This window comes from Electrona antarctica (assembly GCF_951216825.1).
Source record: "Electrona antarctica genome assembly, chromosome: 7".
In the NCBI taxonomy this organism is placed as follows: domain Eukaryota; kingdom Metazoa; phylum Chordata; class Actinopteri; order Myctophiformes; family Myctophidae; genus Electrona; species Electrona antarctica.
The window spans coordinates 35,977,838-35,997,722 of NC_136812.1; the positions used below are offsets into that span (position 1 = coordinate 35,977,838).

At 41.2% G+C, this 19,885-nt stretch overlaps 3 protein-coding genes across 3 annotated transcripts; 1 reads left to right on the plus strand and 2 right to left on the minus strand.

Annotated features, from left to right (window-relative positions):
* Positions 1 to 337: 337 nt before the first annotated feature.
* On the minus strand, positions 338 to 5,536 carry cts12 (cathepsin 12). Its single transcript, XM_079505156.1, has 8 exons — positions 5,446 to 5,536; positions 4,462 to 4,637; positions 3,874 to 3,996; positions 3,358 to 3,528; positions 2,463 to 2,684; positions 1,864 to 2,032; positions 1,053 to 1,158; positions 338 to 861 (listed from the first exon to the last, which is right to left on the minus strand). The coding sequence occupies exons 1-8, from the start codon at positions 5,522 to 5,524 to the stop codon at positions 762 to 764; spliced, it is 1,146 nt and encodes a 381-aa protein (XP_079361282.1). The 5' UTR covers positions 5,525 to 5,536; the 3' UTR covers positions 338 to 761.
* An 858-nt stretch (positions 5,537 to 6,394) lies between these two features.
* ankrd29 (ankyrin repeat domain 29) lies at positions 6,395 to 12,616 on the plus strand (the record flags this gene model as incomplete). The annotated part of the gene is made up of 10 exons (XM_079505483.1): positions 6,395 to 6,406; positions 7,276 to 7,386; positions 8,228 to 8,326; positions 8,898 to 8,996; positions 9,233 to 9,331; positions 9,759 to 9,857; positions 10,601 to 10,699; positions 11,212 to 11,307; positions 11,631 to 11,729; positions 12,042 to 12,616. 10 exons carry the CDS (start codon positions 6,395 to 6,397, stop codon positions 12,126 to 12,128), a joined length of 900 nt encoding a protein of 299 aa, XP_079361609.1. The 3' UTR covers positions 12,129 to 12,616.
* A 1,718-nt stretch (positions 12,617 to 14,334) lies between these two features.
* plekhb2 (pleckstrin homology domain containing, family B (evectins) member 2) lies at positions 14,335 to 19,874 on the minus strand. The gene is made up of 9 exons (XM_079506282.1): positions 19,797 to 19,874; positions 19,571 to 19,645; positions 18,657 to 18,707; positions 18,012 to 18,164; positions 17,586 to 17,688; positions 17,385 to 17,424; positions 16,930 to 17,019; positions 16,650 to 16,770; positions 14,335 to 15,936 (listed from the first exon to the last, which is right to left on the minus strand). The coding sequence occupies exons 3-9, from the start codon at positions 18,691 to 18,693 to the stop codon at positions 15,800 to 15,802; spliced, it is 681 nt and encodes a 226-aa protein (XP_079362408.1). The 5' UTR covers positions 18,694 to 18,707; positions 19,571 to 19,645; positions 19,797 to 19,874; the 3' UTR covers positions 14,335 to 15,799.
* Positions 19,875 to 19,885: the final 11 nt, after the last annotated feature.

The window sequence follows — 19,885 nt, forward strand, 5'->3', positions numbered from 1 at the left end:
GACAATGATGAATTTGTTAAACTTTCAAATCAACAGAGGGGAAACACTGAATGCCATGTTTGGCATTTAATCATAAATCAAATGTGCATGGTTTCATTTGATTATTTCTGCATACAGTGAAAAGAAACAAATCTCTGAAAGTGCTTTGCGGTTTTACATTTTTGGGGCAACACAATTTTTCAAGTTCACAAAAAATAAAAAGAGAGTGAACTAGTATGATATCCTTTCTGGTGACCTATTAACCACTTTCAAATTGCTCCCCTATTTTGGGCATGTCATATAAAACATTTCATACATTAATGCTGTACTTAGTGTACTATGTAACTTTCCTCTTACCATTGAGCTAATAGAGCCCGCCTGCTTGCTCAGGGTATATTTATTTGAAATTTAGTTGGATGATAAGCTTGAGATGCATCATCTCGCTTTCGATGGGGTCCTATACTATTGTGTCTAGGTGGGACCTTTGACACGATCTAAATGTCTCAATGGAAAAGCAGATAGACAAAATACAACCAAACTAAATGTAAAAGTTGTATCAACATTCTCTACCATACATATTGGACAAAATTAAAATGTATTCATATAAAAAATATGTTATATACTGCCGCTTTAAACAAAATAGCGAGAAACGCTGATTTGCAAACTCACAACACGATACAATGCGATGCATTGTGAACTTTTTTTAAAAATAGGGCTAAAAGTGGTTAAAGAAAATCACGACTAGCCGAAGCACAACTTGATTGTAATGAATGTGGTCAGGCTCACAGAATAGGGTATAAAGCGTAGCTTGCGATGCCACAGTGGTTGCTTCCATCCCGGATCATTCGCATGTAGCCACCCTCACCCCAGCCAGAACCCCAACTATGAAGAGGGAAAATACACATTCATGGGGAAATGGTAATAATGAAAAGAATTAATAAAATACAAAAAACATACATGCATTTCCATAATTTAAAATATTGTTATGTTCCCTAGGAGCTAACTCATACTTTGTAAGAAGAAAAAAAAAGTATCCCACTTCAAGTAATGTGGTTGTCCTGAATGACTCCTACCTGTTCTTAATTATCCAGTAGTCCTGGCCTCCCTCGGAGCCGTAGCCAACCAACAGGACTGCATGACTTAAATTGTTGGGGTTACAGGCGGGTTCCTCAAATATTCCTGTTAGAGAATGGTACAGTATCTTAAAAACTCATTGTTCTGTGTTCAAAACAGAAAGAATGTTTGCATGTTTTAAACGTCCTGGTGACAGATGCGGGGTGGCTGCCTAATGTGGTCAAGTGCATGTTGTCTACACTAGTACTATAGTAGGCTGTATAGGCTACCTTTGTGAAAGATATTTTGGGGGCTTTACTGTCTTTATTCGATAGTACAGTGAGGAGAGACAGGAAACGGGGAGAGAGAGTCAAAGAGTGACATGCAGCAGATCCGCCACCGGGCTTGTACGGAAATCAAACCCGGAACACGCTTTAACCATTCGGCCATCAGTGACCCCAAATGTAGGTGAAACATTTCGGCCACAGACCTTCATCATGCAATATCTGTTCCTTGAAGGTCTTGCGACCAAAACTGTACAAGTGAAGATGTGTGTGTGTGTGTGTGTGTGTGTGTGTGTGTGTGTGTGTGTGTGTGTGTGTGTGTGTGTGTGTGTGTGTGTGTGTGTGTGTGTGTGTGTGTGTGTGTGTGTGTGCGTGCGTGCGTGCGTGCGTGCGTGCGTGCGTGCGTGCGTGCGTGCGTGCGTGCGTGCGTGCGTGCGTGCGTGCGTGCGTGCGTGCGTGCGTGCGTGCGTGCGTGCGTGCGTGCGTGCGTGCGTGCGTGCGTGAGTGTGACGTGCGTGTGTGTGTGTGTGTGTGTCGGAAAACAAACCTGAACTGTAGAACAGGAAGCTTGAATGATCTGCGTCTACGGCCACTGTGATTGGACCGATTGTGGCCACGGCGTCGGCCAGGGCCTGCTCGTCCCCTTTGGGGATGAACCTGTATTCTGAGACGTGAGCCACTGACATCCTGTTGTCATAGAAACATGGCTGGGTGTCCTGTGTAGAGACAAATACAGAGGAACTTTAACCACTGGACCCCAGTATGCCTATATTCTAGGGGAAAAAGATTGAGCGGTGCCTATAACTGCTCCAATGACTGGCCGCGTCTGTCTGTCTGTCTGTCTGTCTGTCTGTCTGTCTGTCTGTCTGTCTGTCTGTCTGTCTGTCTGTCTGTCTGTCTGTCTGTCTGTCTGTCTGTCTGTCTGTCTGTCTGTCTGTCTGTCTGTCTGTCTGTCTGTCTGTCTGTCTGTCTGTCTGTCTGAGTACGAGGCCTCAACAGCTGCAATACCGCTGGGTGACCCAAAGTGACACTGTTGAGCAGCCTAAAGGGCCATTCACACTGAGCAACTACTGCAGCCAGCCAGCGGTGTTGTTGAGCGGCCTGCACCGCTTAGTTCACACTTCACACGGGTGTGATTTGTCTTACCACAGATGTGTAGGGGTAGGTGAGCGTGGACTGCAGGCCGTTACTGATCACATAGTCGTAGGCATTGGCCATCCAGGCGCCACTGCAGCCGTAGGTACCGTATGATCTGGAACAGTCCACCAGGTTCTGCTCGCTCAAAGATACCAGCTCTCCCGTCATCTTGTACATCTGGGCCTCGATGGCTCCCGTAGTGCTGAAGGCCCAGCACGAGCCACAATAGCCCTTTGAGAGAAGACAATCAATCGATCAATCAACCAACCAACCAATCAATCAATCAGTCAGCGAATAAATAAATAAGTTAATTAATTAATATACAATGCATGCTTGGGGAATTGGGATGACTAAAACAAGAGGGAGATCTGTTTATAAGTGTGTCAGTCTGTTCGTCCATCCACTCCTCCATATTGGGCCAACGTCATCAATATGGCTTCATCACCATGATGCCAGAGATCCACCGGGAACACTTTGTTTTCAAATACTAATACTAATATTTCTAAATATGGACGACCTGAGTAGGTAAAAAGGCCGTCTGGAATTGGACAGAAACCGGTTTGACCCCCAGCTCACCCAGATGAAGTATCCTTGACCATGAACATGACTGAACTGACTTAACAGCTCCCTCTCATGCGTCATAGCCATCTGTGCAGCCATCAGCTGGGCGAAGCTGCAAAGCAATTTCCTCACCCTTAGGGACCAGCCTTTCCCTTCCCTTAACGACTTGACCCCTAGCATCAGTATTGTGAGTTGTAACATTTGCATACAATATTACAATTTACCAGCTCACACAAGAGATGTGGTGGACGGGGGAGCACGCCAAATACAATGCCGACTCAGGTCAGTTTTACTAAGTATACAGTGTATATGGTTTGGTTTAAGTGGTTGAATATGTCCTTACCTGGTCTTTGACCTCAGTGACGTAACCCATAGCCCTGTAGTCCACAGTCATGCCTCCCATGCCGAGCCTCTCTGCGTTGAAACGCAGTTTTCGCGCTGACACATTCTTCCCTCTCTTTACAAATTGAGCGTCTATTGCAGCTCCTTGTAAAACCTGGTACTCTTGTCTTGTCTGAATGTTGAGAAAAGAAAGAGAGTATGTCAGACATTGGTATCTGTTACGTTATTTGCTGTACTGTTTAGATGGAATTGGAGAAACCTGCATTGTTGATCAAAACCACTTGTTTAATTTATTTCAGACAACTAATAGAAAGTAGAAACGCTCCCTATGCATGACATTAAAACATTTATTTTTTATTTTTGGTAGAATAACTCATTGAAATTTACACACCTAAACAAAACACAGTTTAAGCAACTTTAGACCGTGAAAGACACAATTATTTAGATCAGTGTTTCTGGGGTGGGGTCCAGGGACTCAGTTTTCCTTGAGGGGGTTCCAAATTGTAATAATTCTTACCAAATCTCCGTATTTATTCATGGCCATGGTGAACATCTTTGTTCCAGTGTAAAAGCCTGCATTGTTCTCTTCGATCTCCCGCTTGTTCTGCTGCCAGACGACTCTCCTGTGCATTTCGCTGCGCTGTGTGAGCCAACACACCAAACAGGCTGCTTGGTTATCAAGGTAAAAGTGGCATAATAATGATAACATTACAAAGTGGCAAATAGTAATGCAACTTCTAAGTGCCGTATATCATACATAGTCATATAATTGATATATTAAACAAAACAACAGTATATAATGTATTAATTAACATAAGTTTAGGCCTAATAATAATAGTTATTGAGTTAATTAAAGCTTTACTCTTCTACCACGGATTTGAACGTGGTTTCCTATGCAAGTGCCAACTTAGATAAATTCAATCTTGACCATCAGGTCAAACTTTGTGTCAGATCCATGTGTCTAGAGGTGAGACATGACCTTTGACACAATCTAAAGCTCTCTGCAATGTAGGCATAGAACTGTGTTTGTATAGACGCTCTGCCAAGCTGGATGCACTGTGGCGGTGGATACAAACCCCTAGAAGCAGGAGAAGGTAAATCTAACCGTGTCATCGTAGCTGACGCCATTGGAGAGCTTCCACACATCCCAGTCTGACAGCACTCCTCCGCGTCCTCCCGCCGCCGCCACCTCCTCTTCCTCCTCGGTCTCTGTGGCGTGCAGTGGTCCCCACAGCAGAGCACAGAGGAGCGCCGCTCGCACCATGCAGCTGCTCCACTGGACTGGAGGCACCGTGCGGACACACAGTGGTGGAAACAAACACTTGAGTATCCTCAGTATGAATACTGCAATGTATGAATACTGCAATGTAGAAAATAATAAGTAAAAGTCTGGAATTCAAAGTTTACTTGAGTAAAAGTACAATGGTTTTGGTATTAAATATACTTAAAAGTACCAAAAGTAGAAAGTACTCATTAGGTAGAATGTCCCCATTTCACTTTTGAAAATAGCAGATCTGCAAACTCACAAATTCACAATGCACATTGTCCACACTGTACCCAAGCTATATTAAACTTTAATAGAAAACATGGGATGGCAAAACACAAAGGTTTCTGCTTCTGGGTGGGTTCCATGTAGTTCAATTTAAAGAAGAAGAAGAAGAAGAATACTGTACATTATGTGATGCTATTACTGAAATGACCCTGCAGTAAGTGGTGGGAGAGGAAAGGTTTGGGGTTGTGGCTTGGTTATTGAATATTAAATAAGTTATGTAGCCCCAAGCCCACACAGAAGCAACGTGTTGCAATTACACTCCTTACAAATTAAATCTCATAAAGCCTAGTGAAATATCAGAGGGAATATTATTTACAGCTATTTTGATAGCTATAGCTACAGTCTAGTCTTCTCTAGACTTACTATAGGATAGTTTTGTTAATTTCCCCAAAACTTCTTGAGCATAAGGTGCATTAATTCATAAACAATAGCTGATTCTGCAAAGAAAAGAAAATCACATTTCCCATGCAGACTCTAATTAACTAATCTAACTGTAGTTTAAATGTAAACATGTAGTTGTAGTTACAGTCAACTTACCCGCCTGGCTGTGAAGCAGATTCGTTCCCATGTTGTCCTGAGTGACTCTGTACTGTGATGCAGCCATGCCACTGTACATTTTCTTATATAGATTTGCTAGAAGTGCATGTTTCCACTATACTTGTCCTAATCCCTGCACCAACAGTTATGACACAACACCTGAGAGGAACATTTAGTCAACAAAAACAAGACACTTTCCTCTGCTCCTCCCAGGTAATACCTCTATGATTATTGACAGCGTGCCCAAAGAACTGCTATATGTCAAATCCCTCAATTACCATAACTGTGCATAATGATACCTGACACCAACTCAGTTCCCATCCACAAGGTTCCAGACATGCAGTACTGTATGATGTCATCTAACCTCAGTGGTGAGTGACTCAACCCTGCAGGTCGGCCGGGACCCCCAACGTGTTTTTCAGTTTGCTGAAAAGCCTACCAAAGTCAATACATATTGTGTTTTCAATATACAGTATGTATAACATATATAATAATAAAATGTATAGTAAATAAATAAAAAAATATATAGCCTATACAACAATAAACTAAGAAAGAAATTGCCTGTTAGTCAAGCTGCTGTTACATCACAGAGTAAGTAGGCATATGACAAAAAAATACAAACAAAAAGGCAAACAAACAAACACTTGGCGGATGCTTTTAAAATGCATGCAGGATTTAGGATGAATTCAAGGCCAGAAGAAATAGACTGAACAGCGCTGCCCAGTGGTCAGTGGTATGCGTTGCATGCGGTGCTGCAGAGGACCAACTGAGCCGACCGTGTGCGTGTGTTGTGTTGTCATTATGTCGGCGGGCTGACGCCGCCAACACCCAAACACAGTGCGGCAAAATAGACGTGTGGCGCTCATCAGCTGCGTGTGGCCCCTATCATCTTCATCTTTAATGAATGACTACGCAAGAAGAAGCATGAGTCACGAATGAAGTCTGCACAATGTCTTTCAAGGTAAATTACCATATTGCTTTTTTCCTGCAAACAACATCGCAGGGCTAAATCAGATCACCCTAACACTTGGCTACTGTCTCTGTCTGTAAGTGTACACTATACTTTCCAAAAATATGTCTGTTGTTTTCACCTGGTGGATCTATATTTAAATCTCTCTGAGGATATGAGTATAAACTGGAATTAGATGGTTGCATGATGTGATCTTCATTGACTATATCATCATAGTTATGCAGTAGCAAGTCCTATGAGTAGTTGTGATGCGCCTGTGTCGTGTCACTCGTGCGTGTGTGTGTGTGTGTGTGTGTGTGTGTTTGTGTGCGTGCGACCGTGCGTGCGTGCGTGTTTTATTATTATATTTGTGGGGGACCAGGACCAACATTTTATGTTTAAGCCAACGAGTAGGCTATAAGGCAATAAATCCAAGAAATTGAACGAAAAGTATTTTTTTTCCTGGTTAAGAGAGAGATTTTGTCAGGATTGGTAACATAAGGGTTGAGGTGAGAGGTTAGGGGTAGGGGGGCTGTGCCAAAAGATCATGTTTTACATGAAAAAAATATATGCTTTTGACACCCCCACAATGATAGTAAGACAACTATGTTTGTGCATGTGTGCGTCCAGCCGTCCACTGCGTGCCGTGCGCGTGTGCATTTGGGAGGATGTATTCTGATGATTATTTGGCCACTGAAGTTTCCTGCAACCTCCGGTTATTTAGCTGACAATGTCATTTATGCCATAATTCCAAAATGACGTTGAGGTGAGGCCTTGCTGTTGTTTGCGCACACTGGTGTAAATGCTGCCTGTAATGCTTTATAATAGCGGTGCCCGTGGGCCCATGGCTGTTGTTGCTGTGTATTTATTTACCCCAACAGAAGGAAACGCCTCTGGCTAACGCTGTGTTCTGGGCCGCTGGGAAGGGGAACCTGGCTCTGCTTCAGCTGCTCCTCAACAGTGGCCGCGTGGACGCAGACTGCAGAGACAGTGTACGGACACTGCATGCCTCCCCCCGACTCATCCGCTGCACGCTTTAAGCACTGTCTTAAAAACACTCTATACTTAGTAAAACGGACCTGAGTTGCAACTGTACTTGGTACGCTCTTCTTTTTTGCACTCTACACCAAAGCTCTCGTCACCAACAATTGCTGATCTACAGTATAAGCACATGCATGCCACAAAGCATCACATTCACAATGTGACACTTTGTGTGCTTGTAGATCAGCAATGTTTCATTGGCTAATATTCCCCCCAGAATATGGATGCTGGGTTTCAAGTGGTGTTTCATAAAACACCTGTGGTACTGGTAGGAGAGGATGACAGCTTGTCAGCTTCAACTGCTTTACTTGTCTTTGCATGTGTGTGTGTGTGTGTGTGTGTGTGTGTGTGTGTGTGTGTGTGTGTGTGTGTGTGTGTGTGTGTGTGCGTGTGTGTTCAAGACGTTTCAACAACATAAAAAAGTATTAGCAGCAGCAAGTTAAAACCCACAATGGATGTGCTTTTTTTGTTTCTCTCCACTCATAATAAAGTATGAGAGCATATTCATTTCTGTGTAATGTAAGTGTTGGTTGAACTGAAGTCATCATCATTTCATGAGAGATTTGCTAAATACTGAGGCGTCTCTTCATCGCGGTAATGTGCAGTAAAGCTGTCATTATCAAGGATCCGGCTGGACAAAGCATAGTTTGCCAGTGAGTCAACCTTCAAATGAAAAATGTGATTCAGTGCGTCTCATTTTTTAAATTTGAAGATGTGTGTGTTTATTTTTGGTTGAGCGATAAGTATATATATTAAGCTTTACTGTTTATGCTTTATTGTTTATCTTTTCAGAATGGAACCACGGCATTGATGGTGGCTTCGTACAATGGCCATAGCGACTGTTGTAAAGAGCTGATCATGCAAGGAGCAGACATCAACTACCAGAGAGAGGTAGGAATGTTACCAAACAATACAGGGCATTGCATATTTCTGTCCTTTTCTGGATAACAAACGGAAGGTTCACAGCAGACACTGCATGTGTCTTTAAAAAGTGAACGAGATATTGAGCCATTCTTTCTCTAAATAGATATTTGACACACAAAATCTGTTCTTACCATGGCTTGTAGCCAGGTACAGGTATACGTCGACAAATATCTTTAAAATGTAAATGGCCACTATACATACAGTATGTGCAATGCTGTAGCCTAGATTTTTTCAGATGGTATTGGTATATGCTGGTCAATGAATGAAAGGATTAGCAGACTGTATACGAGTTTTTCTCTCCAAAACTTTGGCACAGCATACTATGTATAATACATAGCATATAACGGTAGACTACACCACTGTGTGTGTGTGTGTGTGTGTGTGTGTGTGTGTGTGTGTGTGTGTGTGTGTGTGTGTGTGTGTGTGTGTGTGTGTGTGTGTGTGTGTGTGTGTGTGTGTGTGTGTTTAGAGGTGGAGGTGTGTGTATGTGTACCCTATATACAGTATAATATGCAGTATTATATATTTGTTTTCTCAGACAGGCTCTACTGCCCTGTTCTTCGCCTCCCAGGCAGGTCACAGTGACATTGTGAAGCTCCTTTTCGAATTTGGTGCCTCGACTGAATTCCAGACAAAGGTACTAATGGGAATCAGGACAAGGACCTCTAGTATTTAGACTGTGGATGTTCTGCTGATATTAGTTCCCTATATTTCTTATCATATACCAGTGGTTCTCAAACCTTTTTATCATAACTTATTAATATACTGTAGAAGTCTGAGAGTGTCCAAATGTTTAAACAGAATCGTGAGCTCTTCCCTGTAATGCTACTATTAGTTACACTGTCACCTAAAACCTTAACGTGTTTTTGGCAGGACGGCGGCACGGCTCTCACCGTTGCTTGCCAGCACGGCCACTCCAAAGTGGTGGACACTCTGTTGAAGAACGGGGCCAATGTACATGACCTGCTGCATGTGAGCCCCTTATGCATCTACACACCCTTCACACGTAACGTTAGAGTCACGTTGTCTTTACTCTATGTGTATGTCTCTGCAGTTGTACATGCAGTCCCAATTGCTAGAATTCAACCACTCAGATTTCTGTTTCTTTCACCTGCTGAATCAGACAATGATGACAAATGCCAGAGTGTCCGTAGCAGTACACAGACATGGCCCGAGTACACAGGACAGTGATATGCCGTTTGTGTCAGAGACAAAAGTCTATCTTGTTTGTGTTCCCTTAGCTTTTACTTTTCTGTTAAGCATAGGGAGGCTATGATTGACTTAAATACAATCTGAAGCTGGGCTCCGCTGACAATTGTATTGAGCCATCCGCTCAACATTACCTGCGTCAAATGCCAGCACTTCTTTGCAGAAGTGAGATTCTCGTGTTCTGTTTCAGGATGGTGCCACCCCTCTTTTTCTTGCGGCCCAGGAGGGCCATGTGAATGTCATACGTCAATTGTTGTCATCTGGTGCCAAAGTGAATCAACAAAGGGAGGTGAGGTAACTTATAGTCTGTTGAGTAAGTAATTGCTTTTTACCTGGGACCCAACATTTAGCCACTCCATGATGTTACCACTGTAAACTAATGTTTACATGTATACGTTTGTCATCATCCATAAATCCACACTGAATCATATGGGGCATCAGCTGTCAATGAGTGCATTGGGGCTTCCGACCCAGGCAGGCATTGATGTACCAGCTGGGCAGAGTTTGCACTTTATTTAAAATGGGACCCTGCCTGCTCTGAATCCATGGCCTTCGCAATCAAAAACAAAAGCATCTATCAGATGGGTAGTCATGTGTGTGGACTGTGGAGGTGGGTTTGAATTGCCACCGCTAAAGACTGTTTATACACTTATTGCAATGCACTTGTGAAATTCCCCACCGGCATGAATACATGTTTATCGACGAGTGAGTGTGTCATAAAATACATAGATCATACATAAGTGTGTCATACATCGTTGTATATTATGTAATACTAGGAAGATAAATGTTTTGGTATGAAAATACATTTTTTATTTAACAAAATATATGGCTAGGGTCATAACTACATGTTTGGCATTACCGCTTGAAAGTTCAGCGAGTTATGAACAAATTTCATTGTGGAGAGACCTGCTTCAATAGAGCATGTCTACATGCATGTAGACATGCAGCTTGATCTGACCAATATGGTCGCTGTGTTGGCGCATCACTCCAATGAACAGATATATTTCTCTTCTCCTTCTCTTTACTGTCCAGGATGGCACTGCCCCCCTGTGGATGGCAGCCCAGATGGGCCAGAGTGAAGTAGTCAAGGTCCTGCTTTTACGCGGTGCAGATCGGGATGCTGACAGACAAGTAATTTGTAATTACTTGGCCGTATACTTGCTACGAATAGTGAAAATTGTTGATCTACAAGCTCACAACACGCCACAGCGTGACGCGATGTGAGATTGTACTGTAGATCTGTTATTTGCATTATTAAAAAATAATAATAATACAAAATACAACTTTCTCCTATTATGAGTAATGACATGCCCAAAATATGGAAGTTGAAAGGGGTTAATGAAGCTTTGCAGTGTCAGAGTCAGTCAGTTGTGAAGAGCACTAATGACATCAAATCAGAGAGTCACCATCTTTGTTTATCTGGTCAATCCTTAGTCATAAATTACAATCTCTGTGTTCCCAGATTACATTAAGAGTAATGTCTGAGGAACAAGTTAGATTGGAAGCATATCGACAGGCAAAGCACATTAACAGCATTATGGGCAGCTTCTTGTCTCCGGTTGTGCTCTTGTTATCAGGGATCAGGAACTTAATTTGAAAGGGTTGTAGACTACAGTATGTGTTAAGCTGCTGTCTCTTCGTAGGATGGATCAACAGCATTATTCAAGGCAGCCTTCAAGGGCCATAATGACGTCATTGAGGAACTCCTAAAGTTTTCTCCCACATTGGGCCTTCTCAAGGTAGGAGATGCTACCATGTGTGTTGGCTTTCTTCCTAATACAATTCCTTCAAATATTGTCTACTTCGTATTTCAAAATGTTTAGCTTTTTCGTTGATGAATGCCCTACTCCGTCACACAAAACTAGTGAAAATAGTAGATATACAAGCTCCCAGCGCCTCGCAATGAAAGTTGTTGTGAGCTTGTAGATCAGCTATTTTCAGTATTACATTGTTTTTAAAATAATAATAACAAAACATTTTTGGTGGATTCACAAGGTTTCTACCCAAAAGTGACAATATGTTTTTTTGTTTTGTTTTTTATGGTCATTTTTGCTGTTTCCAGAATGGCTCTACTGTACTCCATGCTGCTGTTATGGGTGGAAATCTTAAAACTGTTTCATTGCTGCTTGGGGCCAATGCAGACCCCACACTTCCCAACAAGGTACTGTAGACTGTAGAGCAGTGGTTCTCAACCTTCTCAGGCCGTGACCTCCAAAATAATCATTTTTTAACTGGGGACGCCCTGTAAGGGGGCGCCCCACTCTGACAAGTATTTGATGTAGGAGTTGAAGCAAATTGTACTTAAATACATTACGCTACAATTTGGCGATTGATTGGTTTTATCAGAAGAAACAAATCAGATTTGACTGCAGTCTGAACAAAGCCTTAGATTTTAAGTAGGGCATGATACATAGCGCAGATATATTGCAACACTTTGTGTGATGCCTTAACTGGTGTTGTATCTTTTTTACAGAGCAATGAACTGCCTGCAGATCTTACAAAGAGTGGTCGCATCCTACAGGCTCTACATCCAAAACTCTGGAATGCAAATAGTTTATGACAACCCAAGACTTCCGCTGTTTGGCTGCACTTTTGCTGTGGAGAAATACACTGACAGTGCTGATTACAGACAGCAACTAAACATTACAAACCTGTTAAAAGATCTATATGTGGTGCCTGCTTTTGATTGCAGTTGAGATGCAGTTGGACATACACTGTAGATGTGAATGTGAACATGAGAGAAAGGCATTTGTTCGTTAGATTTCGATAGATGTCAATTTGCAAAGTGCATAATTTTCTGTGTCCTTTGATATGCAATTATTTTTATTTGAATATTTTCCCCCTGGTGTTGTAACATTCTAAATATTTTGCTGATGTTTTATTTGCTTTTTTAATGGGTGTAATAAAACTGTACATTTTGTTAATTCATGTGGAAATTGTAAAAATAATTGCCTGGTCCCCTGAGAATTTATTTACTCTGAAATAGGTAAAACACTGACTAGTAGAGGTCGCTAGATGGCTGTGTTTTAACCAAAACTGTCACCTTATGCATTGAAAAGAATTTGCTGCTTCTTATTTCATAAATTTCAGTCATTTCGCATTCCTAAAATATAAATATTATTTTGTATTATGCCAATGTGCCCAGTGTGAGCTTGTAGATCTTCTATTTTCAAATAGCCTGTATATATAGAACTGAAGTGGTTAATGTATATTTTGTAATAAATCAAAATCTACAAAGTGACTGTGATTGTAGTGGAGTAGAAGTATGAAGTAGACCTAGAGGGCTCCATTTTCGTCACCGCTAAACCCCTTATCCCTAAACTTCTTTGCCTTTTTTTACTATTTTGCTAAACATTTTTGAATAGTTAAAATGGCCAGTCTACAAGCTCACAACGTGTCAATCTAGATTGGCTAGTTGAACTATTAAAAAATGTTTTTTCAAAATAGTAAAAAAGGCAAAGACGTTTAGGGATAAGGGGTTTAGCGGTGACAAAAATGGAGCCCCTAGTCTACTGGAAGCCCCCATAGGTCCCATGTTAGACCTAGAAATGTTGGTTAGTAGGCCTATACATTTTTATTATTTAAATGTCATCTATAGGCTTAGCAGATGAGATTAAGCTTTGTTGCTAAAAGTTGCACGTTGATCAATTTGAGTAATTAGCATAATATGTGACCATACCATTAACAATCTATATAAGGCAAAAAAAAACCACCATTCTTTAAGTAGCATGTGACATGTCAAGGGGGTTTTCATGATTCTGAATCCATTCCAAGCTTTAGTTTTGCACAAAAAATACTTGGGCAAATAACGGCCATAGCCGTCATCACAATGAAATGTGACGAGCAAGTGGCTATGTGGGCAAGTGGCACATGATGACATTTTTAATATTTTGCCTTATAGGTTGTTAATGGTATGGTCACATATTATGCTAATTACTCAAATTACTCAGGACTCAACGTGTAACTTTTAGCAACCAAGCGGAATTTCGTCCATTAGGCCTATAGATAACATTTCTATCATAAAAGTTATACTAATCACCATTTCTGGGTTCATCAAATTTCCAGTATACTGAAGAATGGACAACAGTACACACCAAACAGTTGAGTAAAATAACCTCAAAATTGTACTTAAATACAGTACTTGGGTAAATGTGGTTCCCACCAGGTGTCCACTCACTGTTTCACCACTTAAACCCCATATGGTTGAGCGGAGTCCCTCAGGGCTCTATGCTAGTTATTTTCAGTTTTCTGATATTGTGGGGAAAGCCTTCACTGACAATAGTGGATTGATAAGCTCGCAGTGCAACGTCACAACATGGTGTGTGAGCTTGTCGATCTGCTATCTTCACCGAAAGCTTTGCCCACAATACAGATGCTGGGGTTTAAGTGGTTAAAAGGAGCACTGTATCTTCACATAATTGATCCTCACTAATGCTCATTATATTAGACAATTTCCAGTTTTCTTTAATGTTCTTACTCAGCCATACAACTTCTGTCTACTGCGTCTGTGGGCTATAGACAGTTCAGAAACCAGGATTGATGTGTTTTTCTTGTAAAGTCCATCCCCTGTTGCTGCGGCTGTATTTCCTTAAGTATTTATAGTTGTATTGCTTCTTAACTATTTATAGAATATACCTTAATGGTTTCTGTTTGGGTTTACAAAGTTTTCATTATGGTTAAATGAACAAAACATTTACAGCATAACAAAATAATATTGGGAATTAGCAAATATATAAATAGTATGACTTTGTACTTCTGTTAAAACATGCATGTTCTGGGTGGGTTTGTTGAAAACATAAAATACAGGACACATTTGTGACTTTGGGAACATAATTTAGTAGTTAAAATACATGTCATTTTTATGTCAAATACAGGATTAATTCATAATCTTATTACCGTAGTACTGTACATATGAGCAGATAAATATAATGGCTTTTAAATTCACTCAATATATTAATATTTTCACTTGAGACATGGGAAAGGTTTGTTTAAATGAAAACCTTGTGCAATAAGTGGAGCTGAAAACCTTATTAACATCTTGTCATTAATGGAAATTAATTTGCTTAAAAAGCACACTTTGGCCAAATTGGTGAACATTTAAGCACAATAAAATCTAATAATATTTAATCTCAGAATAATGAGAAAATATACATATTCAAGTGTAAATATAAGTGTTCAAGGGAGTGTGGAAGTCATCACTAGTGTTTGTGCATGCCCTTCTGTCAACCATAAACCCTTATCAATCCATGTGTAAGTGAAATGATTCAAGAGGAATGATTCAACAGCTGCCAGAAGATGAAAAAGGCAAAGAAATACAGTATGACATAAATATTATGGTTTACGACTTATGGCAAATCCCTTTTTGACGTCCAGACGTTCTGAACTGTACAGCGTTTCCCCATTCAGACTTAGTTGTTGTGACAATATGACACAAGGCCCAAAAAATGCTGACATAAATTTAAACATTAAAGATTAAAGTGATCCTTGTGTTCCTTGTGCACACTTCCATTCACTGCACTGCATGTCTCTGGTCCCATCACCACCTCACATAAGCATGGGGAAACGTTAATTACTGGATGTTCACAGTAGAGCCACAAGCAACAATTTGGGACATGTGGAGTTCATAATCGTGTTCAGAAATAGGCTTTCTATTAGCTCACAATATGTTGCGGCGCATTGTACGTTTGTAGATCAGCGATTTTCATTGCATGACCCCGATAAAGTATAAAATAGGGCGTAAGTGGTTAAAAAGAACAAAAAGGCAGAACATGTGGTGAAAGAATTGTGCAAAACAAATGAGAGACAAACTAACAATGTAGGATGAATTTGCTGGAAACAACATACTCAGTCTTGACAAAGTAAATAATAAATAATCAATGGGACAGACCTGAAACGTGCTTAACCTGAAACAAATAACCCTTTCCCCACACTAGAATTGTTTCTTCATAAGTACATTCATATTCATACAAAACAATGGGAGAGGAGAACTGCAGCAACCAGGAGGGGGCTATTACAAAGTGCTAACAGTGTTAATAGAAGCCTTTGGTAAAGACACAAGGATTAACTCACTGGTACAACACAGCCGTGATTCATATGTGACAATAGCCTGACCTACTGTATCTATCCTCGCACTCCCATCTCCGTTGAGATAAAGCTACAATGCTGTGAACGTGAAATATGGTGTTCCGCTAGATATGCATTTTAAAGCAAGTTATGGCTCCTACAGAGACACTAGAAGACAGAGAAGAGAGAGCCCAGAGCCAATCCTGTCGCAGCTCCAGCGAGCATGCCCAGAGCCACGTCTCCGCCGCCCTCATGCTGGCGCTCTCGGACGATGACATGGTTCACGCCCGGAGCAGGGTACGCTCCTGAAACGGATGTCACACAGTCTGTTTCAATTCCAGTTTGTTATATTGACACATAAACCTGAAATGAATCAAGTGAGACAACAGCTTTAACTTAAACTTGACTGCGTTTCAACTTTGTGTAAAGATGAGCTCTGGATAAGAGTGTCTGCTAAATCAGTGGTTCCCAAACTTTTTCATGTCAAGGACCCCAAAATTGACACAAATTAACCCGTGGACCCCCATTTGAAAAGATATAACCCCCATACATTTGTACGGCTCTAGCAGTGATTCTCAACCCGTTTAATTTCAAGGACCCCCAGTTTGACATGCATAAAGTCTACTGACCCCCATTTAATGGCATTTCTATCTATGGGACCCCAATTTATTATTGCAAAATTAAAAGTTAATTTAACTCTTCAGAGTTACAGTCCCATAAGGGTCCATTTGCTTCCAAACTATCATTTAGCTGGGGACCACCTGGAACTCCCTCAAGGACCCCTGGGGGTCCCCGAACCCCACTTTGGGAACCACTGTGCTAAATGACTAAATTGCCATTGGCCCCTCATTTTCCCCCGTAGGAGACTCCGGTCAACAAAGTATATAGGGTACAAGTGGTCAGATTATTTTACATACAGCCTATACTTTGTTGTACGACAAATAACTAAATAAAACAAGCTCACATCGTGTCATGTCATGTAACATTCCTGATCTTCTGTTAAAACCCTAGTCCATACCTTGGTACTGATACTGATATGGGTAAGCTACGGCATAGGGCTGCCCGTCAGCTGCATACACAATCTGGGTTCCATGTGGCTGTTGGGGAACATAGTTTCCATATTGGTCGTGTGCATAAACCTAATGAAAAATAAATCAAAGATCAAACAAAACAGGTAAAAACATGCAGTTGAAGTTCTGTTTCAGCAAGTAGCTGAAGTTACAGTACTACGCTTCAGTACTGTCTTCAGAACATAATACCGTGCATGTATGAAAGTATAAGTTGTATGTGTGCTTTACCTGAGGTTGGGGGGCATATTCATATTCTGTGTAGGGAGGAGGAGCGGATGCAATCACCTCCTGTGCAAATCCAATCTGATGAGTGACCATCTGCAAAAAGATAATTAAAAGAGGTTAACTCCTGAAAATAGTAGTGATTGTCAGAACAGTGTATTCCTACCTCGAGAGTGGAGTGTGGACCATTTGAAGCCATATATTAAGATTTGCAATTTTGTGATTTGAGTGGACTCCAAGGATAGCTATACAGTATGTCAGTCGTTCTGGCCATACAATACTTTCCTCAAGATATCGCAAAAACAATAATGTACAGTATAATAAACACATAATAAATGCATGTCCTGGACCTAGTTCAAAGAAATCTATATCAGACTCATACAAATAGAGAAACACTTTCAGTGTAATAATTAACAATACAATACAATTCTCTTGCCCCACAGCAAAAAACAACAACTCACTGTGTTAAGTCTAGCATCTTGAAGAGCCATGGTCCATGCCCTGAAATAAAGGGTGCAAAATAAGCTTTTTGAAGCCAGCTTTACTATGAACTGCATAGACGGCAAAGAAAAAATACAAATGATGGTACCAGTATCCTTGCTCAACCTAACTGACAATATGGGTGAATAAGAACATTAAAGACAACTGGTAAGGTCTCTTACATAGAATCATCTGCACCGTCAGCACAGAGGCTGATGACCCGTCCGTCACGACAAACGATCTGAAGCAAGGCATCCCGACCCTTTCCCTCTGGTGGGTTCAGCTCTGGGGAGGAGCACAGCACAGGTGATGAAGCACTAGCACAGCACAGGACCCAAGCCCAAGGTGAGTGTTTTGTTCACCGGGGTTCCCCAGGGGTCTATACTTAGCCCCGTACTTTAGCCCTGTACTTTTTCCCCTCTAGTCTACACCATCTCCTTGCCACAAAATAGCATCTCTACAATCTCACAACACGTCTCGTTGCTATGTGTTGTGAGCTTGTAGATCTCACTGGATGTTTGCCTATTGTTACACACCCAGAATAGGGACACCAGGGTTCACGTGGTTAACATACTGTATGAGAAGTAGAGGTCACCATGACAAAGTACCTTGACATGCAGCAGAACTGCGGATGTTAATGCAGTCCACCTTCATGTGGATGTCGTCCTCCATGTCTCGTCGCTGTTGGTCATCATAGAACACCAGTCGTCCATCAGCCGACAAGTCAAACCAGTTTTTCTTCCAACGACGTAATATTGTGCCTTAGACAGTCAAATTGAATTACACCAGAAGTTATTAAATGTATATTCCCCACATATACTATGCAGTAGTATGCACGTATGCCCAAAGATGATAAATACACCATCATACATTGAACACTGATATTTGACACAATGTCCTAAACCTAGATCAACTATTATTCTTCTACGGTTGCTGTATGTCTGGCCCTAAAAAGCCATGCTGCCGGCCTGGGCCGTGGCTCAGCGGTCCAGGCACCTTGGCCGGTAGCCCGAGTCTGGCAGTGTGCCGCGGGTTCGACTCCCGATCCCGACGGCCCTTACTGCATGTCACTCCCCCATCTCTCTCCCCCATTTCCTGTCAGCCTACTGTCTGTCCCTCTATAAAAAAAATATAAAATAAAGGCGAAAGCCGAAAAAAAAAACATTAAAAAAAGGCATGCTGCCGATATATAAATATATATTCCAGAAAATAGATATGGAAACTGCTGGGGCCCAAATGTTGGAATTACTCACTCTGTCGGTGAAGCCAACCGCTTTTCACAATGGACATTCTGGAGGAAACACCTGCAAGAATTTTGACCACAACACTGTACTTTAAAACATTCAACAGTGTGAAGACCAGAATGAGATTAGTTTACTAGAATAATGTATGTTGAAACATTTTATACGGAGTAGCTTATAGTTAGCACTAGCACATGCCTTTGCTTCCTTGATAGACACTTTCAATTTCCTTTTGAGAATTTAATTAAAGGCGAAAACCTTTTAAAATGACAAAAATGTCTATATGCACTGCTCACTCAAGCATAGAAGGAGGTTTACAAAACCTACCGGTACATGGCATTGGTTATAAGAATGAACACATGAATACAGAGTTATAAAGCCCATTTAAAAGTAAAATTGTATACTAGATGGCACACGTGTTCACTGTGCAGCTAGGACTCATAGATTGGGAATTTCACCTCTGCTATTTTACTTGACGATATTTACTATCTCATATTTTTATTATTTCTGATAACATGAAAGAGACACACTATTCTATGACCACGTCAAACTATGTTTACCCACTATGTTGACACTGCAGGGTGTGTAGGCCTTTCTTTAGTTATGGCCATATGTCACCTTTTCATACAGATATTCTGTCTGGGTTTGAGTTAAACCTTTGATGAACATGTTTCTAATAACGGATAATAATCAACAACCTTTGATGAATTGAACAGTGTGTTGACTGTTGATCCCAGTATTGTGAACCCAGTCCCAGATAGCTGCTGGGCCTTTAGTTTACACACTTGTTCAACTCGAAAGATCAAAAATGTCAGCAGCTGCAGTAAATTAACTTAATGCCAAACCGTTACCATAAACCAACCTTTCTAATCTAAACAATAAGAACAACCTCGGTAGACATGATATTGACAAACGCCTTTACTTACTTTATTTAATGGAGTCGTTTTATTATTATTTTTTAAGAAGCGGTCCTCTGTGGTGTGGGATGATGGTGTAGGTCGCTGTAAACAAGAAGAGAGTGCAAACAAGGATATGAGATGAGATGAGAGAGAGAGAGAAGCGAGATCAAGATGCCACTGGCCCCAAACAGAACAAATCAACAAGCTTGTGTAGATCTGTTCTTTTTTGACAAGGTTTACGATCTTCGCGAACCTCAATATCTTTGGCGAGAGCGAGGAGTCGGCTGACTGACTGTCAATGACGTCACGAGGCATCAGCTGACTGTGAAAATAAGTGCTGTC